Source organism: Ptiloglossa arizonensis, chromosome 2 (genome assembly GCF_051014685.1).
Source record: "Ptiloglossa arizonensis isolate GNS036 chromosome 2, iyPtiAriz1_principal, whole genome shotgun sequence".
NCBI classification, from domain to species: domain Eukaryota; kingdom Metazoa; phylum Arthropoda; class Insecta; order Hymenoptera; family Colletidae; genus Ptiloglossa; species Ptiloglossa arizonensis.
The window spans coordinates 20,766,670-20,789,689 of NC_135049.1; the positions used below are offsets into that span (position 1 = coordinate 20,766,670).

At 51.8% G+C, this 23,020-nt stretch overlaps 1 protein-coding gene across 5 annotated transcripts in view; it reads left to right on the forward strand.

The window, feature by feature from the left end:
* Window positions 1-23,020, forward strand: part of Lar (tyrosine-protein phosphatase Lar) — a 242,314-nt gene that overhangs the window by 101,159 nt on the left and 118,135 nt on the right. For all 5 annotated transcript variants that reach the window (XM_076305362.1, XM_076305363.1, XM_076305365.1 and 2 more), the window contains exons 4-5: window positions 9,022-9,153; window positions 10,331-10,489. In XM_076305362.1, coding sequence (XP_076161477.1) covers window positions 9,022-9,153; window positions 10,331-10,489 — 291 coding nt within the window. The remainder of the gene's footprint in view (window positions 1-9,021; window positions 9,154-10,330; window positions 10,490-23,020) is intronic.

The window sequence follows — 23,020 nt, forward strand, 5'->3', positions numbered from 1 at the left end:
CCCCCGAGTGCTGATTAGAGTGGCGCGGTGCGTCACCTGCCGCCCTCGCGCGGAACCTTTCTAATCTATGCCCAGCTCTCCGTACCGCGTCGCGCCTCTTTCAACTCGAGCCGACTTTGCGCGAGGTTCGATACCTTCCGTTACTCGTCGTCGCTTCTCGAATCGAGCCCCCGGCCGGTGTTGCGAAAAAAAATTCCGGCCGAGGAAAAATCTCGTACCCGCGTGGACGAAACGCAAACTACTCGATGGAACGTAAAAATAAACTCGGTCCCCCCGGTGGATTTAATTTTCCAGGTATCGCGAGCACCGGGCTAAAAAGATCGCGAGCGCGGAACGTAGCAAAGTTTAGCGTTCTTCTCTGTTTCGCGAAAGCTCTTTAAATGGGTCTGAAAGTACTATTAGCGTTAAAAGCCAGTTACGAGCGGCAGCGCCGCCGGGAGCGTTCGACCGACCGGACTTAGCCGGCTCGGCTGAAAACGAGATACGAAAGTGCTCCTCGGATGCGTCTCTGGCCGGTGGTGCGGCGGGTACGCGTTCCCGCGGCACGAATACCGTTCCGCTTTTCGGAATTAAAATTTCAAAGGCACGCGAGTCGAGCCACCGAGACCCACCGACATTTTCCTTTCGTTGAAAATTTATGCGGCCGCTCGTCGACGACGTTCAACGACTCCTCGTTGGATCCTCGCCACGAAAAGCCATCGAAACCTCCTCGTTTCGTAGTCGCCGGCCCGAATTTACAGCCGATAGACCGTCGAGATATCGGCCCGGTGGGCGCGAGATGCACGGGGTGGAGCCAGGGGCCGAAGCTACTTATTTAGAATATTGCCGGCATACATTTGCATAAATTTAGCGCAGGCCCTGCGGCGTTCCCGGTTCGCGTCGCCTACCTCGTTACGGACCCGTGGAGACCCTCTCGAGACCGAGAAACCCGCCTTTCGACCCTGGCCCGTCGCACCTGGATGCCCGACCGTTTCTCGCGAGTTTACCCGACTACTCCACCCCCTCCTCCTCCGCTCCTCGCAAATTGGAGTATTCCGTTTCTCGATGGGAACGCTCCGAAAAGGTGTAACCGATCTCGTCGCGACCTTCCTTTCGAACGCGCCGATATCTTCCCCCGGAACCGTTCCTCGAATCGATACTTGCCGCGCTCTATCGAGACAACGGATCCGTTCCACGAGAGAGACTCGTTCCTTTCCATAAATCGCGCGCTTCCTGCGAGACGCTTGCATTTCAACCGAAAGGAAAACGGTTGAACGCAATTATCGCCGCGAACGTTCTTCGACGATGTTTCGCGCGTTGGTCGTTTTCATTTATACCCACTCGCCTCGATAAACATCCACGAGCGTTTACCGTGATGTTTAAACCGAGCGACAATCCCGGTCAATTCGAGGAAGTGATTTTTTACCACGCTGGATCGACTTGGCCTTTATCGCGCTGCAGATTACGATCTCGCAATCTTAATTTTCGCGGTTTTTAATGTCCCTTTAATATTTATTTTTTTCCGCGCGTCGCCAACTTTTCCCAACTTCGAACAAACGACCCGTTTCTCGATCGTGTCCCGCGCGATAAAGTTTGTTCGTTCCTCGAATCGCGGCGACAAATCTGTGTACCCGTGCGAATCGAACTTCTTTTCGTCGAGAAAGATCACAAAACGCGTTCCCCGGATTCTCCCGAGCGCGATTTCCGGTAGGCGCTTATCTAGTAAAATCTCCAGACGAAGGAACAACCTCCTTTCGATCTTATTTCCAATTTCTCCGAAGCTTCGATCGATCACGTGGCAAAACATCCATTATTCCTCTCGATTCTCGATTAACGAAAGAAACGACCACGCGGATCACCGTCGCGACGAGAACGATTGGATCTTGTTTCCCCGTCGCGAAAGAAACGGGATCGCGACGCCGTCGAAACGTTTAACGAAAGTTCCTTCATCGTGGTAACGTTCCTCGAGAACGCGAAACGAAGATACTAGTCTTTCGGCGTAGAATCGCGCGAACCGTTTAAACGAGCATCTTCGATCGCTCGTAATCGAGTTGTTCTCGGTCGAAGGACCGATAAGGCGGGTTCGCTCGATCGCGGTAACCATTTTTCGCGAAACGCTGAAACGTTCGAAGGTAGATTCCATAGTATCTCGGTTCGCGTCGCGAAGAGCCCGGACCGATGGAAATTCGCGGAATGGGATATCGGTCGGTGTTTCGCGAGGCGCGTACGCGGGGCGGCAAAGGTGGCGAGCCGGCGCGCGAATAATCGCGAGATCGACGGTTGGTTGCTCGCGCGTCTCACGGATTTTCGGGGTCGGCGACGGTACGCATACATATTCAAATTGAATTATCCGCGCTACAAGACGCGTTGATTCGAAATCGTTCGACGACTCGATCCCGTACCGAAGCAGCCATCTCGTCGACCGACCAACCGCTCCGTTTCGCCGAAATCGGCATCCTCTCGCCATTGTCCCGGGAGTCGTCCGTACTCGCCAGACTAATGGAAATTTTCACCGAGAAGTTGGTTAAACGGGCTCGTTTTGCATACAAGAGTCGATCCCACGCGGTGCAATTTCGTCTTCGCTCGTTCCTTACCACCGATAAATAAACGTACGGGGTTTCCCGACGATTTCTCGCGCGACCGCGAAACTTTCGACGATACGAGTAGGACTCGACGACGATCGAAACTGTCGGGTACCGCGAGTTCGTTTCGTAATTTTCACCGCGACACCGCGGTACGGGAGTAACGAGCTCTCTGTCCGCGAAGCGTCGCGTTCCTAGCGTCGGGAGCGGGATTGGTTCTTTCCGTTCTTTGTTCGCGGTGCTCGTCGGTTTTGCGTTACTTATCTCGTTAAAGAAACGCGAGGAGCGAATAATCCGCGAACGACGAATCGCGATTGCCCCGAGAGAGCGAGAGGTAAGGGAAGAGAGAGAGAGAGAGAAACGGCTCTCGAGCTTTTCAGAGACGTAACTTTATCGCGAAGGACGAAGCGACGAACGAGCGGGTCGCGGCGCTTTCGCGACGGTAGCGAGGCGCGGTAAGCGGAACGGGGCGAGGATGACAGTGGAGACGAAGTTGCAAAGTAATGGACGCTTTAATTCCAAAGGAGAATAAATTGCAATTTTTCCAGCAGCGGCAAGTTGCGGTCGCGCGTCCCCGCTATCCACCGTTCGCGTTAAGAATCCCGGAATTCGATTAAACGCGGCCGCGACCCGCAATCCCGGATCGACATCTAGAAATTTCATATTCGAGCGTGCCCGACGAGCCGGTAAATCCGAACGAATCGTCGCGCCGACGGAATTACAATTTCGAAAAATACGGCCGCTCTTGAGACGCGTCTAGGCGCCGCGCGGCGCGTATCGGTTCACCGAAAATACATACCCGGTAACGGAGAACTCGACGATTCGTCCGTGTGTTTCGAGCGGCGGGTGCCTATCGAGCTTTCCAACGGAAATCGACGTATCCCGTTTCGAACGACCGAATTGAAATAGTACGCGGATGCATCGTAAAATTAGAAACGAGTGTCGTCGCGCGCGCTCTTTTCGAAATCTGCGCGCCTGGACGCGAGAAACCTCGGATCGCGCTCGTTGCGGTGTCATTTTCGAAGAGACGCGAAAACGTACCAAATTCCCCGAAAAGTTTCTTTAAAATGTAGATAAATACACGCTCGAACTTTTTGCAGTGTTTTTCCACGGGAAGAATCGACCTGCGTAGAAAACGTCACGGATTTCGGGGAAACGAGAATTTTCGAGGTATCGAAAAACGTTCTTTCGAACGTGCCCGGTTCATCGTACGGTACGTTAACGAAAAGGTGGAACGTTCGTTGCCGCGCGGGAAGATAAATCAACGCGCGTCGTCGCCGTTTTTCAATTTGTAGCTTCGTTATCGCGTGCGGTCGAGGTTTACCGACGCGACTCCCGGTACGCGTCATTTGTACGCCGATCGCGCGCGGAAAACGCGTGTAACCGACGTTCACCATTTTACCAGCTTATGTCCCGATAACGAAGCTCCGAATCGTAAAACGTGAACGAATTCGTTCGATCCGTATCGATTCTTCTCGATCTCGAAACAGGGTACGGTCGACGCTCCGTACGCGCAAAATTCGTTCGCGCGTTTTTCAACGATTTTTTATGCGCGACGCCTTTGAGAGTTTAACGCTCGGTACACCTTTTATTTTTCTGTCTCGTCATCGGCAAGGATCGATCGTTGAAAGTAAATCTTCTTTCGAGTCCATCTGGCGAAAAATCGCGAACGAACGGAATCTTGCGCGCGTTTCAACCGCTTGTCGAGGCTCGAGGACGACGCGCGAGGACGATCGCGATACTAGACTCACGAAGGTGTTAAAAATACTCGGTGAAATTACGACCGAACGTCTCGGACGTTTTTCCCATAAACGAAGGTTAGGCTCGGTCGAGACGGTCGAGGATCGACAACGAGGTGTCAGAGGTTGCGGATGACCCGGCCACGCTCTCGTCCGGAACGGTTTCACCGAACCCTTCTGTATTAATTCCAACGTGGTTCGTATACGGAATTTCCGATCGTCGACGATACACGGGGTGTTTCGGTAATCGCGACGACCCTAAACGTTTCCGTTGTTTTCGAGAAGGTTCTCGGTTACGTCGATATTTGTACGGTACCCTTTTATCGCAGTCGACGACCCGGGAAAAAGGGGAAAAAAAAAGAAAAAAGAAGTACGAGCGTGTACGATGCGTCGAGAGTACGTTATTTCTTTGGAAGACCGTCGTTCGCGCGCACAATGAACGGAAACTGGTGCCACTGGCAACGTTCGACTCTGAAACGACCCTACTCGTCGTGCACGCCGGATGCCGATTTAGCGTCGGAATTAACCCATAATGAAATTACTTCCGTACGTTACGAGCACCGCTTACGAATTCGATACACAACGAAAGTACACCGGTAGTCGCTCGCGGCAATTTATTAATTACTTATCGATCCTCGAGCTGAAAAGAAACGCGTCGTCCCGCAGGAGAAGTTCAATTCCCTCGCAAGACGCACCCGTGGAACTCGTTCGAATCGTCGTAAACGCTGGAAACGGTATTTATCGGTCGACGTCTACGATTCTCGCGACTAACGAATTCGAATCGGTAACGGGTATCTCGCGGTACCTATCGAACCTTTATCGACGGGTTGCATCGTTGTCGAGATCCGGTTGCTCGATATCGACTCTCGACACCCCGCGAGTGACGTTAAATTTCCCCATTTAAACGCGTTACAAGTTCTTTCCGTCTTTCGAAGCTATCTTTTGTCTCGTCGATCCGGATTATCGCTCAATCCGTACGACTTCCCGACCCAATTGATCCGGATTAACGAGGTTTTACCGTGTTCTCTCGTATCGCTCGTTTCCGCTCTCCCGAAAATCGTCGAGCGTCTACTTTTCCAAGTATTCGTTCGTTTGTGCGTTTCTTTCGTCGATGGAGTCGCGATCGCGATGGATCGTCGGGAAATTGTTGGTTCGATTCCGATTCACTCTTTTACGATTCTCATTTGCGAGCGAAGCGAAAGTGTCTTTGTCGACGCGCGAATATTCGAAGCGTCGAGAAATCGGGCGACGCGACGGCTGGATGGCGTATCGAAAACGAGTCACGGAACGCGCGAACGATACAGTGGAAAGTAGCGGTAAAACGATCGGTGGTGCGGTTCGAAATTCGAGGTTCCGTATTTTTCGAAACAAAGTCGAAACTGGAAAACCGAGGACGCGAACGCCCCGTAATTTTACACGGAGAGCGTTTCGATTTTGCAAAACGATCGGGCGACCCCGTTTCGCGGTGCTCGGGAGCAACGCGGTGAAAAATTTACTCGGTCCGTTCGTTGGTTCGATCCAAGATCGTTTACGGGACGTTTGCCAAAAATACGTCCCGCGCGCACGCGCACCGTTACACGGACCGTGAGAGAAAATTGCACGGGAGGGACGGAACCGAACGCGTTCGGTCGTCGTCGATCCGTATTTCGAAAAAGGAAAAGAGAGACGAGGTCGGCTATTTCGAGACTGGATTTTCGTCGATCAACGGTGCACCGTCGTATTTATTTACATCCGTCGGTACTTTGGTTAATTTCGTGGCGCGTTACGCGGATCGAACGTCATCGCGTACGGAAGAAAGGAAAAATCGCGGTCGCGACGCGCGAAACTCGTCGCGCGTCTCTCGAGCGTAGGAGGGTAGCGAACGCAACGGCGTAGCGAGCAATAATACTTAAACGCCAATAACGGTCCTACGGCGTATAAATTCAATTTCACGGTTCGCCGGCGGACGGTGGAAAATTTTCATTATTTAATCCGAGCGGCCGGCCGCTCGGCCGGATTCTATTCACCATTGTTGGCGCGTTGTGCTCGTACAAACGAGTAGAAAACGCGGCAACGGCGGCGGCAGTGGCGGCAGTGGCGGCGGCGAAGCTTTCGGAAAGCGAAACGAAGCCGGAGCGCGCGAGCCGCCGGCTGCTGCTCGCCGGTTGATCGCCGCGCGCGCGGACAGGGGGTTGAAAACCCATTTAAATTAATATTTGCCCTGCTCCCCGACCGAGAGATCTCGACCGCGCGAAAAGCACGGCCGGATCGGCGCCGTCCGTTCGGTTTTCGATACGCGAAAATGCGAATAAGGTCTGCGCAATTATTTACGATAAACCTGCGCTCCCGTAATGTACACTCGACGCGGATGCAGCCGTGCCGTTCCCGTTCGCCACCATTGCCAGCTTCCATTCTCGCTCGTCCACGTCCGTCTCTCCGTCTCTCCGTCTCTCCGTCTCTTCGTCTCTCCTTCTCTACGCCGCGGAACGTCATCGTTCGTCGATGGGAATCCATCGCGCGTACATAAACTGCCGTGTTTACAATCGATGCTGGAGTAAAATGGCATTGACGCGGCCTCTCTCTCTCTCTCTATCTCTCTTTCTCTTTCTCTCTTTCGCTCGCTCGTTCGCGCTTAGTTTGCGCCTGTAGCCACGGCTTCGAACCGCGCCTGCATTTCGGTCGAAGCGTTCGAACGAACGAACGAACCAACGGTCACGTTCGCGGCCTCTGAAATCTCCACGCGCTTACCCGCACGGACTCTTTCCGGTTCCACGCGAGGGATTTATCGGGACGATCGAACGCTCGCCGATCTCGAATCGATCGACAGGCGTTTTCGATCGTTTCTCTTCGTCGCGTTCGAATCTCGTTCGCTCCTTAATCTCATTTTCTTTTTCGGTCTTGTGAACTTCATTTTTGTGTAAAGATTTACGGGGGATATTCTGTGTTCAATTATTTTACTTCATCGATGCATCGAATTACTCGAAATTCTATATTCTTGAATCGAAGAATATTTTATTATTAATTCTTTTTCACACGATTTTGGTTTCCGCGTTCGTTCAACCCGCTCGATTTACAGTTCCTACGCGTTCGATAGCCTCGCTTTCATCGTTGTTTCAGCGAAATCACTGGAGAATTATCCAGCGGATAAGCTGGCTAGTTTACCGCGTAAACTTCGAGTTTTTACGGCGCCTTCCGTCGTTACGAACTTTCGGGAAAAATAACCGGTTCGGTTTCGCGGGACGCTTTCGAGCGCGAGTAACGAATCCGCGGAAAAAGCTCTCTCTCTCTCTCTCTCTCTCTCTCTCTCTCTCTTTCTCATTTTCCGGTATTTTCTCCGAGGGTAGAAACCGCCCCTCGGAAAGTGGATCGCCGTTCGTTATCCGCGACGACATCGCGGATCTAATTTTCCCCGGGCGTTTAATCTTTGCGCGCGTCCTTCGCGGACAGAACCGGTTCCATTCGTTTCGAGCGGAGCGACGCGTTGGCACGCGCCCGGAACGTATTCCCCGCGGTTTCTCGAGACGTCGACCGCGTCGTCGCGACGCGAACAAACGTCCGTTGTTCCGCGTCCTCCGATCGCGTCACGACGGAATTCGGCCGAGAAGGTCCGGAACCGATTCTCGCGACTCGTTGCTCGTTCTTTGCTAAAATTCTAGCTCGTGGATCTCTTCTATGTTCACGGAATCGAGAGTGCGCGTAATTTTGCGCGCGGAAAATCTCGACGAAATCGTTGGTCGATCCCGCGGTGCGTAATTTCGTCGAACGAGAAGCCCTCGTCGATAACGGTGGAAGGAATCGCGGTGAATCGACGATCGGTCGTTATTCCGCGAAATCGTCGCTCGAAGCGTTTTGGAATACAATTTAAAAATTCATCGGTCGTCGCGCATGCCGCGTGCGTGCTCGATTAATGCACCTGTTACGAACTATTTCGGTACGATAATCGTCGCGCGGGCGGCCACAATGCGACCCGACCGGATAGCAATAATCTCGAACGAGCGATTCGATCAAAAATTATCGACGGTTCGCCGATGGAATAATATTTACCTTAAATTGCGTTTCGCCCGTCCCCGTGCGTCGCAGTTTTCGTGCACAGCCGATAGATTAGCGCGTTCCCGTTCGTTGCCGCGCGAATATTCGCCGCGCGCGTTCGTTCTCCCTTCAGCGCCGGTCCCGGTGCCCTTTCGATATCGTTTTCCCCTTAGGCCGATGATCGTCCGTTCAGGGAAAGGGACGTTCGATCGGATTCGATCTCTCCGCGATCGTTTCTCGCGAGAGTCGATTTCTCCGGTCGCGTCGCGCGCGAGACGAAATCGAAGAGGAAAGTTTCTCTTCTCTCGCGTACGAATCGGTTTTCGAGTCGACGATTCGCGCGATCGTCGAGTCTCGAGACCGATTCGTCCGTCGCGAATCGGACGTCTTTTAAAGCCGAACGGAAGGAATCGCGGCGAATTTCGTTCGTCGAGATTCGCGGCGAGGATTGGTCGCTGTCCGTTTCTCGTTTCGTCGATATCCGGCCAACGAAACGATTCTCCCTCTTTTCCTTCGATCCGGCCGGAAATACCGTACCCGCGCCTCTGGTAATTTGCTTACTCCTGCCCGCAGCGAGTTCCCTCGAAGACGTTTCTCGATGTACCGAGGGAACTCTCGCGTTTATTAACTCGGACGGCCACGGTGGCCGTCGAAGCGGCCCGAAGGGACGACTCGACTCTAATCAAAGCTTTCCCTCGATCTTGTGCTCGCAGGTCCACCGACGATCCTGGTGAGGCCGCAATCGCAGCAGGTGATTGCGGGCGGAATAGCGAGCTTCTACTGCACGGCGGAGGGAGCGCCGCCGCCCCAGATACACTGGAGGAAGAACGGAAAGAAACTTTCCCGTAAGTTACCGCCATACGCCCTTTCGCCCTTTCGCCCTTTTCTTCGCCCGTATGTCCGCTTTCGAAACTCTCGAACGCGCCCGGACCTTCGATCCTCGAGATTCGAAACGTTGGAAATCGCGACGCTGACTTACCAAACGCGCGCGGATGTCTATTCGATCGTCGAAACGTTGGAAATCGTGACGCTGCTTTTCAAAACGGGCGCGGATGTTTCTTCGATCGTCGAGAATTCGAAACGTTGGAGATTGTGATACTGACTTACAAAATGCGCGCGGATGTCTCTTCGATCGTCGAAACGTTGAAAATCGTGACGCTGACTTACAAAACGCGCGCGGATGTCTCTTCGATCGTCGAGAATCGAAACGTTGGAGATTGTAATACTGACTTACAAAAGGCACGCGGATGTCTCTTTGATCATCGAAACGTTAAAAATCGCAACACTGACTTACAAAACTCGCGCGACAATCTCTTCGATTATCGAAACGTTCTAAATCGCGACGCTAATTTACCGAACGCGAGCATCTTGGCGAGTACGCGTCTGGCCGTGTAACGACGAGGAGAAAGCTCCGGTTCCGTATTTCGTCGCGAGTTTTCCTCGGTAGTGAATTTCGCGCCCGTGTCGGAAACACCGGCTGTCGCCGAGAACGCGAGCGAGTCCGGTTCGAAGATTTTCGTAGACTCGTCGCAATTCTCTCGAGAGAGATTCGATTATCTCGGTCGTCGCTTCGACCGAGCGTAAACCGAGCGTCGCGTGTTTGTTCGCCGGTGTTGGTCGCGCTCGATTCGGTAAATCGATATCCGGTTCGCGCTCGATTCGCTCGCTGGTTCGTTCGAGGATGGAATCTTGCCGCGCGAATATCGACGCGCGTGCACGGTGGCTAGGTAGATAGGTAGGTAGGTAGGTGCTTTCCGATCGGAAAGCGCCGCGCGAGTTTCGTGCCGCGATATTAATCGAAGTTCGTCGACGATCGGGCGGGCGCAACCCAACATCGTGGAGGCGAACTCGGGTTACGCGGTCGCGAGAACTCGTGGAACCGGAACCGGAATCTGGATTTATTCGAGAGCGGCGTCGAGATTCGTCGTAGGTTTCGTAACCGTGACAAACGAAACGGAGCCGCGATCATCGATTCTTCGCGTTTCTTCCGGTATGCTCGAACGTTTCCCGTTTTTCTCGCAGAGACTCAGTCGCGGTACCTGGTGCAGAACTACGAGAACGGAGCCTTGCTGCGGATCGAGCCGGTGAAGCCGAATCGCGACGTGACCCAGTTCGAGTGTCTGGCCGAGAACGGAGTCGGGGACGCCGTGTCGGCCGAGGCGCAGCTCAAAGTCTACGAAGGTAGGTGTACACCTTGCGCAACTTTTACCTTATTCTCTTCGACGAACGACTCCTCGTCGACGCGCTCCGGTGCCCGTTAACGCTATCGAGGCGAGCAACGCGGCACGGGACTGCCAATGTTCCCCGAGTCGAGAGAAGGAAAATAGAAACGATCGAGAATCGTCAGTGACCCGCGAACACCGCGGCGAGATAACGAGCTAAATTTTGTTGAAATTAAACCGAGCCCTTCTTCTTGTTCTTTCGTGCTACGGTCCGGTGGGGGATCTTTCTCTCCTACCCCCCAACCTTCCCCGTTCTATTTATACGGAAGAGCGAACAGTTTAATGGCGCCCAGTTCGGCGACCGAGCGGAAGGCGACGTAATGGAAAAAGAAAAAGAAAAAAAAAAAGAAGAAAAAAAGAGAAAACGCGGCCTCGCCGCGCACCGGGAAAGCTTACCCTTTTCCGGGAAGAATCTCTTAAACTTTCGCGAAACGCCTTAATTGGCTCGGCCAGCTTTTTAATTCGATTCCAACTTCGGAACGGCACGGCGGATATTTTTGCTCGCAATTTCTCGTATTCTTCCTCCGGAAAAGAGAAGGAATCCGCGGAGGTAGTCGGTTTTTACGGTTCGCTCTCTCCTCGACCGCATCCGTCCCGGTCGGCCCGTTTCCCTCCCTTCGCGCGAACGCGGTTCGACGCTCGAAAATTGTAGTTTTTTCGACCGACGGCTATCTCGCGCCGATGGCATTGCCGTCCAGGTCCTCGCGAATCGTTGATATTCGCTCGAATCCCCCGTTCCAGATTCGATCGGTATTCGTCGCAGTGTCGATTCGAACGCGACGCGATCGTTCTCCCACGGGCGTTGAAAAATTTCTTTCGAGCCGAGACTCGTTTCGATCTCGCGCGGTCGGTTCGTTCTTCGATGTTCGATCGGCCGCGGTCGGATTTTTCGCTCGCGCGCGGTCCCGGTGAAATTCTACTTCGGTAACGCGATCTTCTCGAGTGGCCGAAAGTTCTCCAATTAAACGCCGAGGGAACTTTTCGACGCGGGACTGGAACCGATCGAAATTGCGCCGTTTAAAGCGCGATTCGCCGTCCAAACGCGCTATTACTAATTGCGAGCGACAAACTGAATCGCGGAGTTTCCCGCGAACCGAGCACTTTTTTCACCACCGAGCCGACCGGAGAAGTCGCGCGCGATTAATCACCGCTCGCGGATTCTTCCTTTTTCACCCGAGGTCCTTTTTCCCTTCCTCCTGGGTCCGCGCGAGGATTCACGGACGCGTATCGACGCGCGCGAAATATCGTCCATTTTTCCGATCGGATTTCAAACCCGAGCAACCCGTGGTCTCCCGCTCGTTCCCTCGTTTTTTTCGTCCCCCGTGCTCGTTCTGTTTCCATTTCGGTATTTTTCGACGAGTTTTCGAGCCGACGCTTCGCTGTCCGGCTTGGATCTCGAGCGACGTCGTTTCCGTTTCGATTCGGCGAGATATCCGGCCGCGGGGACCGGAACGGTCGGAAGGAATCTTTCTCCGGTTGCTCTCGCATTGGATTCGAACGCGAAGGTACGAAAAATAGAAAGGCGGGACGCGGAGTTCGGCTCTGCAAATGGAGTCGGCCGGGTAATGGGCTCCGGTGAATATTTCGGCGTCCTCGCGAACATTGCCCGTACGCGCTTCGTTATCGAGCGCATCGGCACGATGAATGCCTGCGAGCTCGTATTAAAGCCGCATTCGACTAATGCGGTTAATCGAAGCGCGTAACGATGCAATAATGTAACAACGTAACGTCGGCGAGTGCGGTTAAAATTATCCGGCGGTCTCCTCCCGGCGGAAGGATCGATAATCGTTACGGGCCGCAGACTCCGACAAGTCCAAGGTGCCGCGCTTACGTCGGACCCTCGTCAACCTTCTCTCTTCCACCGACACCGCGTTTCGATTCACCGAAAACTTGCCCCACGGAGTTCGCGATTCCCCGTTCGACGAACGCGCGCGACCTCGCGTAATTGCGAACGAGTCGGAAGACGAGCCAAATTTACGGAAATCGCGATCGAATCGCGACCGACGACGTTTCTTAACGCGTCTCGATACGCGTTTGGCTCGTGTTTCTCGATATCGAAGAAACGCTCGCTCGAGGAATCGTGGACTCGTCCGTGGCTCGTAGAACGCGCCGGAACGAATATTTTCGCTGGTCGTATCGTAAAACTTTACTCCGGAAAACAAGGAATACCGGGGCCGCTAAGGATTTCCTCGAACGGCGAAGATAGCATCGATGCACGGGCTGGGTTCGCCGCCGTGCCGAGTACGACCGAGTACGGCCGAGATCGGATAACGACGTCGACCTCGTTGGAATACTAATCTCCCGTTCGCGGGGACGGGGCCCCGCAGCCGCGAGTCGCTGATAGCAAGAAAAATTCCACGCCTCGAGACGCTTTGTCCCGCTGCTCCGTTTACGCGACCACCGATCTTTGAAAAACCCTCGTCGGGAACAACGCGTTGCGCCCGGTCTATCCTATGGAACACGGACTACTCGTTTCTCGCGGAAAGATTTTTCTCTCGAAGCCCAATTTCGGGACAAAATCGAGCCCGAAGCGACTCTTTGCGCTCGCTCCATTCGAACTCGGTGTCGCGTGTACTCGAAACCTTTATCGCGTCGAGGTGTTCCTCGTCGTTGTAACTGGTCGCGCGATCGAAGAAAATCGAAACCGCGGCGCGACGATACGAGAACTCGTCGAGCGAACGTTGTTCGTAAACGCGGATCTTCGATCTCGATTCTCCCGAGAACCGAGAGAGAAACGATTCTCTGTTTCTTTCGACGATTTCCCGCGAGGAATCGGCACCGTGTGCGCGCTCGCTCGCGTTTTCGAGCACGCCCGTATACGCAGTCGTGAATCTCGTTGGTCCCTCGATCGTACGCGTCTTTCACGGAACGCGCTGCTAACACGCCGGGCGTAACTTTGACCGAACGCTGGGAATGAATTTTCCATTGGAAATTGCGCGTTTGGAAAGCCACGCGTGTCCCGGTGCGTCGTTTTGTCGCGATAGCGCCGTATCGCATCAGCGAGGATACGGGGCGGTCTTTCGCAAAGGGCGCACGGTCCTCCCCCCGCCCGTAAGCATTAGCCTAATTTCGAGTCACGCGGCAGCCGGAAATTAAATTTGCACGAGGGCTAAGTGGCATCTTCGGTTCCTGTAGTCTCTCGCGCCACGGGAACTATCTACTTCGAGTTACGCCCGGCACCGAAACGACGAAACTTCGACGCTGCGTCGTCTCGCTCGTGAAATTCCCACGAAATAATTCTTTCGACCGGTGCCGAGCCGAACCGGCCGAACGAGCCTGCGAACCGAGAGAGAGAGCGAACTTGTCGCGCCCAAATGAGCGGAACGACCGGCTAAAAAACTGGCCGACGTTGGTATCGTTCGTTATTGAAAAACTTGCTAGCCACTCTCGAGACTTCTCGATGCTCGTCGGTTGCGTTCGGAAACGGGAAACCGAGGGCGGAGCCGATTCTCCGATCCTCCACCCACCCCCGTCGAATCGACCCCCCGTTCTTTATTTCGGCTCCCCGAACCGAGCGAAAATTCCAAGAGAGCGAACGGAATCTTCGAGACGACGATACGCACTTGGACGCCGAATCGAACGCTCGATTAACGAGTCTAGCTACCCAGGGGACCGAGAACTCCTCCGTTCCGAGTCCGTTTTGTTTCCTTTTGCCCGCGGCGATCGTCCACCGTAGAAAGAGACTCTCCGCGGAACAGCAACGATTCGACGCGAAACTTTCCTACCGAGTCGAAGGTTTTCATCCGCGGCGCGATCGATGATGCCGCGTGGAAAAGCGAGAGCGACCTTCTCCGTGACCCTCCAAGCGGAACACGCTCGGTGGACCGACCGATCGCTGGCTCCTTTCGAATAAGCTCCGATTAGCGATCGACGTTTCGATCGCGGCGACGAGAAGAAATCCGAAGCCACGGTCAATATTTGCTCCTTTCGAGAGGAAAGAATCAACACCGTTAACGCCGCGAGTCGGAGAGGGAACACTTTTTTCGACCGGCCCTCGCCTCGATTTCCGCTCGACTTCCTCTTCGATCCTCCCGCGTTCCGAGCGTTCGCTAAACTCGTAGCTCGGATCGATTTCCAGCAGCGTCACCGCGCGGAAAAATCCCTCGCCGAATCGATTTCCGCGCGCGAATTAACGGCCATTGACCTTCGGCCGGGTCGCCGTTTCCGCGATCGGTCGTCACGGTGGGGAGAAATGTTCCCCATTTGGACAGCTTAGGAAAATACGATCCTTTTAACCGACAGATACGTAAAATATACCCAAAGATGGAACTCTTCGCGTGAACCTTTTTTCGAACGCTTCGTTCCTCTTGTAAAATATCTAGACCCTAAGAATCCGTTCGTATTCTCGCGATCGATATTCCAGGACAGTTTGTTACGATAGGGGGTTGTATTCAAATGAATTCTTCTCCGTGTACTGAAAACAGACTTATTTATTAGGAAATGGATCGTATAAACGAAGAATTTCTGTATAAAACCAAACTAATCGTTACCGTCTTCTTGACAACTGTCCTTTGAACGCTTCTCTCGTTTCTTTTCGTTCCAATTCTTAACCCTTTCTCGCTCCGTGCAGTTGGTCACGTTCACCCAAAGTTCCTTCGTCCGGGGCCATCTTGATCGCTCGTCTTTCCAGACGCTCCACATTTTCTCCGGACGACGCGCATTACCACGCTTGGTCGTCCTGCACTGTGTCAGCGTTACGAAAACATCGTATAATAAGTTCCTCGATAAGTTTCGTCGTTCGATAAGAAACGGAGCTATTAGATTCGTCGTTTCATTTTTCCAAAGATTACACTACTCTTCGACGAAAGTGTCTAAAGTTTCGTGTGGATCTGTCGACTCGTTCGTATATTTACAGTTGTTCAAACGTTCAAGTGTCATACTATTTTTTCACAATGGAAAAAACGACAAAGCTTATTGTCGTTGAGCTTTAAACGACTAGCTTATACAACCTAGTAGACTTATCGTTGCTTAGGTCAAAAGACACCGCGATTCTAGGCTCGCTCGTCTAAGAAGGCTCGATCGAGAACAAAAAATTCCAACGTCGCGAGATATCGTACGCGTAAACATCCTCCCCTACCGATATTCACCTGGTACCGTCGAAACATCGGTTCCCAGAAACACGGGAACGATTCCGAGCGTTGAGTTTCGATCGGTCACGGTTCGCGATACCAACGCGAGGTGTAAAAATCGGTCGCGAGTAGCGTCGTTTTCGCGCGTACGTTGCAACGAATTACAAGGCACGTAGGCGTTCTCGACCCTCGTCGACCGCGTCGCTCTTGGAGCATCCGGCGTTCGTCGAGGGTCAAAATCAATTTTATTAACCCCCTCGACGCGCACACCCCTCGCGCGTGCCACCGATTCGTACGCAGCCGAACGAACTCTACTCGCGGCCAGGGGATCGTTTCGCGAGGCGATGCCACGCATCGAAATGTCCGCGTCGTGTTCTCGACGCGCTCCCGTTGCGATGCTTATCGATTATCGAGCGTATCGATCTCCCCGCGCTTTCGTTTCGAGGCAACCGATCGTCGTGGTTCTTCAACGCTCGAGCGAACCGCTTCGTCGCGTATTCGAACCTTTCTCGAGAACCCGATTCAGCTCCGAATCGGTTCGAAACGCATCGAGGGATCGAGAACGATCGTCGCGTGTCGCGAGTTGATCGTTTACACGGGGACAGTTGCGAGATTCGTCTCGTTGGCGAGATCGGTGTTATCGTTATCGCTGTCGTTGTTTAAGAAGACGTCCGCGATCGCGCGAAGAACGAAACTCGTTATGTGGGATTATGGAATTGTTCAGCACAAGAGAAAATGTGAACGGGACGTTTATCTTTAGATAAATATAATACAGTCGCGCAGCGGAGTATGGTTACGAACGACTGAACAGATCGTAACGATCGCGTCGGCACACCAACGGAAAAAATAGGAAACCCGGTATCGAGCTCGTCCACCGTTCCTTGACTTCTCAAGTACTGCATGGTTCAATGTCGTTGTGTTCCGACGCGTTATTCTCCGCGAGTGTGTACAATAAGTACGCACGTGTTTCGGTAAACGCGTTTGCGAATACCGTTGCAACGTTTCGTAATTTCGGAGCGTGTATCGGGCGCGATTAAATTTTTACTCGTTGTTCGCTCGTAAATTTTAATGTTCGTCGAATTCGTAAAAGTAGAATTCTTTCTTTGTTTTTTTGTTCGTTTTTTCTCGTGTTTCCCCGGCCCGCGATCGTAGCACAACGCCGCTCGGTTCGAAATGGAATATCCACGGTCGCGGTATATATATCCGGATCGATTTCTCGATTCGATTCTCGCCGCGTCCGTCTCGCGCGATAGAAATAACGAGACGAAGCCCCGTTCGTGGTAGGCGTCGAGTAATCCCGCGAGAAAAGACGGTGAACGAATAAAAAGGAGCGAGGGATTACGGAAACACGTTGGAGAAGGAACATCGACGAACCGCGACGGTGGTTCGCTCGATCTACCTATATATCCTCGCCGCGCGGTGGAAGCCGCGATTAAAAGCTGATCCAGGATGAAAAAGCGGAGCTGAAAGTTTGGCGGCGGGGTGGGAACATCTTGGTGAGAGTCGGTGGAACGCCGCGAAGGGAAAGAGGAGTCTTTAAGTCGGGTAGAGAAGAGTCAACTTCTGGCCGGGACAACGATGGTACGGGCGTTTCGTTTCTCGGTCCGGCCAACTTTCGCCCGGGTGTATCGAATCGGCGGAGAATTTCGTTCGGTCGAAAAACCGGTGCCTTAATTACCGATTAATTGGCACATAAATTAGCCGCGAATTTTCGTCCGTAAACCCGCCGCGCGTCGTTTCGTTCCCGACCACCCCTCCTCGGTTTTTTTTTCCCTCCACCGGCTACGAGCCGTCGCCGCGACACAGAGATAAGAACGTCGCCAACTATTTCAGCAATCTAACTTTCTCGCTGCCGTTACAAGTTTCACCGCCCCGAGGCATCCGTCGGTCCCTACCCCCCTCGTTCCCGGTTTCCGGCTGGGTGTCCTCTCCGTCTTTGGCGGCGATTACGTCCCGCGTAGACGTTGAAACCTCTCGGTGTTTCCCGATCGTCGAAGGCCGCCGGTGACAAAGCGAGCAACGACGTCCCGGCGTCTACGCGTTTACGTTCGATTCCTTGCAACCTGTAGCTTCTTCTCGATTCGTCGACGAAAAGAATTCGTCGAATCTCCGTTCGCTAGGTGAACGCTCCCGACCGCGAGCCGCGTCGTCTCGCTGGCGTCTCGCTGGCGTCTCGCTGGCGTCTCGCTCGGTAACGCGGCGATGGTTCCTCGAGCTCGTCCCGTTCCTTCGAGACGGGAATTCGAGAGGCGTCCACGTACGAGAATGCGGCCAAGTGGCCCGACGATAATAGAAAACGATAAAGGAAGCTAGGTGCCGCGTCACCGCTCGGACAAATCGAACCTTTTCCGGGTTATCGCGGGATAACCCCGCGTTCAACAATGGGGGTTCGGACGCGTCGTGGAAGGAGCGAGGATCGCCGATCCACCGGGTTGGAAAAGAAACGGTGGTTGCGAGCCGCGGCTCGTGGAGAAACGAGCTCGGGTCGATTTCGAGCCCCTCTGGCCTTTCGAAAGCCACCCGTGGCGCAGCACGCGCGTCGCCTTCCCTCCCTTTATCGAAGTCGATGATATTCGGTCCGTGTGCCACGATTTCCTCCATTCAAGGTACTAACCACCGTCCCCCTGTCCCTCGCACCCTCTCCAGTCCCCACGACGAAGAACCATTTTCCGCAACCTCCGCGGAGTGGTTTTACGATTTCATGCTCCATTTCGGCCGATTCGCCGCCGATCTCTTCGATTTTTCCTCGGAAAACACGAGCCGGGTAGAGAGACTCGTTGAATTTTTCCAAGCCCCTCGCACGATCTCGGTTTCGGTCTCGGTCTCGGTCTCTCGCGGCCGTTACGCCGGTATTTTCGGTACACGCTATCGTCCAGTTTCACGAGCGGGAAGGAATCGTTGCCGTACGACGCGGACGTGCCGCGCGTGTCCTCGATCGAGACACACCGGACCTCTACCGAACGAAATATCCCGCGGTGTTTGCGCCTCGACGAAATTCGGTTAACGATAACGATAATTACGCGGAACGCGAGACGACACACCGCCGCGAGAATCGTCTTTCCGCTCGATTCGCGGAACGCCCTCGATCGGAATATCGAATATTCCGTAGGCCGTAATTTCCCTCGTTCCGGTACGCGCCGAGCCAAACGACCCAAGGAGAATATTTGCTCTTATTTACCGGTCCGTTAACGATTCGTGGGTACGAAAGAGCGCACAGTTCCACCGTTGAACATCGTTCCGGGTAGTTCCGACGTTCGATGTTCGGGTTCTCGAGGAGTCGAGTGGTGGCGATAATTGATACGCAGGCGCTTGCGCGCGCGAGCGCGAACGCGAGCGTATGGTCTCGCGTAGCTGAAAACGGTCCGCGCGGAACTCCGTGTTCGTCGTCGCAGACGCGATAAGAACCGAGACCGCGAGTTTCGGCCCTTTGAATATTAAATGGTCACCGCTCGTCTTTTCCCGGGTTCCTCGTGCCGCTTTCGATTCCAAAGGGTCCTTAGACGCGAGGTTAAGTTGTCGAGAGTCGAAGATTAAAGTGCCTCCGAACCGTGACACGGCTAAGAGCCTTCGCCGCTGGAATTCTAATGACCGCCGTCTCTCCCTTCCGGCTTCTTTTCCTAGCCGTCGCGTCGGCTCCGCTTATTTTCGCGTTATGAAAAGCACGTAACAACCCTGCCTCCCTCGCCCGGCGCGAACCGATCGTCCCGGGGAAAGGGACGATCGACGTTAAACCCCGACGCGAACTTTTTCTCCGAACGAGTACAACTTTTCGGAAACGGAAAACACCGAATCTCGCGTGTGCCGTAATTCCTGCTTCGAACGCGTACGTTCCTCGATCGACGATTTGTTTCTCCGGACGTAATTCGCGAAACTCCGTGGCAAACGATGGATAAAACCGTTTCCGAAACCTCTGGATATTTTCCGTACCGACAAACGGATGGACGAAGAATCGAACTCGCGAAACCGAGCTAGTCGTGATTTCGAACCGAATTCGACGGATCGCGAACGTACCACCCGATCGATACGAAACGATTACCGCGGTCGATAGATTGCAATTATTTCGATAACGCGCGAAACGAGATCCTTCAACACGCGTAACGCGCCGAGCGTTTCCGAGCGACATCGAAACTCTAGGGTTCCAAACTCTTCGAAAGACGCTCCCTTGAAAAGAAAAGATTATTTCTCCCTCCGAGATAAGCGGCAGGTGTTCGAAACGACACGAGAAAAGTATATTCTTGCCCTCGTAAAACTCGATGATCGATGCATCGATGAAAAGAGGTAGATTTTATTTCGTCGTCGTACCGTTATCGTTATCGGCGCGCTAATTCATTTCGTCGAGATCTACCAACGAAACGCATTATCGTATCGTATAGGTGGTCTCCCGGAGACCGTAACGCGGAATTGCGTATCGTTCCTCGCTCGGTAAAAATAGTTACTCTTTTTATGCCGCGTCTCGATAACGACGATAACAATAATGATACTTTATTAACGGACACGAGTCCTACGATGCCCGGTATAAAAGTACGCGGAAACAAACGTATAAATACATAATACGGCTGGAATTGGTATTTAACCTAATTTCGTAATGCAGCCAACAAAGAGCTCTCAAAGGATGATATCTTTCCATGAAAAAAGTCAATATTGTCGCAGTAATCGTTCGCCAATGTGCATGGTCTATTAGCGCAATTACTCGCGCCGAAAGATGTTCGATAAGGAACGGTACAGAAAAGCTCGTCAGTCCTGAACAATTTCTTTGCCGTTTAAAATGCGAACGGACCTAATATAACGGGACGATCGATAATATTGTTTAGGAGTTTACGCGACAATGATCGATCATCGACCGTTCCCCTCTGTTCGATCGCGTACCGTCGATGATCGAGTTCCTCGTTACGGACACGGGCCGATTACGTTTAAACGAAACGTATCTCGAGAATTTGCGTTGCCCGTTTCCCGACGCACCGATAAGTCAACGCCGAGAACGATTCCAAACTCGAGAATCGTATTCGAGATACGGCTAGACAAGGATTTGAAATAATAACCTTGGCGTTGTGGGCTTTTTAAAATCCGCGTAACGCCGAAAGATAACACCGAATGATTTACCGGCCACATTTCTCACACGGTGAATATGGTCCACAAAGGATAAAGAGGACGAGAAAATTATACCCGAGTCACAGATCTTATCTCGACTAACTAAGGGCGCGTTACGTATAGAATAAAGGAAACGTATAATCTTTTTTACGAGGAAACCTAACGGCACAACACTCTGCGACGTTAAAGCAAAGCATATTCGTCGCACTCCAATTGTAGATACGATCCAGGTTATCCCGAACACGCATGGCATCTTCGGAGGAATCGATCCTGAGAAATAGTTTTAGGTCGTCGGCGCGGTGCAAGAATTTATAATACCGAACGGTATCGAATATGCATAAATAGAACGAATAAGAGGGAACCATGGTGACGCGAGCTATTTCGAGGGATAAATAGACAACGATGGAACAAACTTTACTCGAAAAAACCAGGGCTCGAAAATTTACGGATCGGTAAACCGTTTGCTCAAACTATTGCCTCGTTGCATTATTCGTGGTAAAAATTCGAAATACGAATGAAATTTCAACCAGTTTGTACAATTGGATCGGTTCGTAGTGGCAATCAAAGTTTTACGTCAATTACATTCAATGATTCTGTACAATATACTTTCATATACAGAGTGTTACCAAACGAGCTGTACTATCCAGCAAATAGTAATTCGAGAAAAAGCAGTTTTTTCATTCGAAGCTTCTTCGAACGGAAAAATATCATTCCTTTTTTTTTCGATTAATTTTCACACGTAGACTAACCATCTTCCCCATAGACACCATTCGTTCGGTAACACCCCGTATATCGGTTTGAACGTAGCTTCGTGGATAGATCGAGATCCGAAAAATATTTCACCCCCATTCCGGCCGTCTACTGCAACGCTCTATAGTTTACGAGATAATAAGCGATAAATATCGAATGCATCCTTGAGTCAGGGCTGTCGCGTGCAGACCCGAAGGGTGAAAATTATTACTCGATACGATCGCGTTCTGTTGTTATATTTCTGAAATCTTTTCGCAACGATGAAAAATTATTTTACCGTTTAATTATTTCTCGTCTCTCCTTTTCTTCCCCACCGTGGTAAAGTGTTTACATTCCCTTAACCACTTTCCGATAAAGGGCAGTCTTACGTATGTTTGCACAAGGGCGGCTCGTAACCCAGCGGTGCATTGTCTCGAGTACATACTTAAGACATTGCTATTCTCTCGAGCGTGAAGGTGGCCCAACGGCCACGGTCGAAGCTTCTCAACCGCACACCCGTGATTCGAGATGGTAGTTTCCCCGACTCCTTGCATTTCAACTTAATCGTATTCTTTTCGACACGCGAAGTAATACCTTCGTTGATCGCTCGGAAGGAAAATGTAAAAATAATTCGAAGCCAAAGTCTCGTTAAAATCGATGCTTAACGCGTGTGCGTGTAAACAGGGCAAAGATCGCTCAAATTGGACTACGTTAAGAATCGAAATCGATGCAACAAAGTGCTTCGATATTACGGTACGTGGTTTATTTTCATTCTATGGAAGTGCCATGTTTGATTCTTTCCACGGTAAAAAATCATTTTTAACGGTTTCGTGAAACATCTAGGCCACTTGGCTGGTAGGTTTACGCCCTGGAGTGTAACATATTTTGGTGTTCGATGCACAGATTGTATTTTGTAACAATTGTAACGAATCGACGAAAGAATCGTTGAGCTTAACTTTTTCGTTGCAATCAAAAGTAGATCCGTTTCGACGTTGGATTTACCGCCATGAAAATAGGGTGCAACGTCAGCGAGCGATGGAGGAAATTTTCGATACTGTACTTACAAGGTACTCTCATTTTTAGCTTTCGTCCGTGACGATCGAATTGCTTAAATCGGTCCGCAATTTGGTTCCTGAAATTAAAGTTTAAGAGAGTTCCTCGGGTGTAATGTGGAACATTCGATTTTAAGAGCTTACCAAATACAGATTTTTCTTTTGAGAAATTAGCGTCAAAATCCTATAAAATTGACAAATTTGCGCTTGTACGTTGATAGTTACACGTGAACGTTTTACATATCGGTGAAAAAGATAAACAAAGTCACGATTCGATAAAATGGTATCCAATATGGAACACCCACGAAATTTGTAAAAAGAAAAACTCAAAAAATGTAATTTTTGTTGTGAAAAATGAATATTCGTTTAAACAAACAAGTATCCTCTATTTTTAAATAAAGGATCGAATCTTTATGAGCAATGGTAATAATAATAGTAGCGCGATACGATATAAATTAGTATGGGACTTGTCCGTTACATATTGCCTACCCACTTGCTTTGACAGGAGAGTAAAAATAAAATAAACTCGACAAAAATATTCCTTTCAATTTT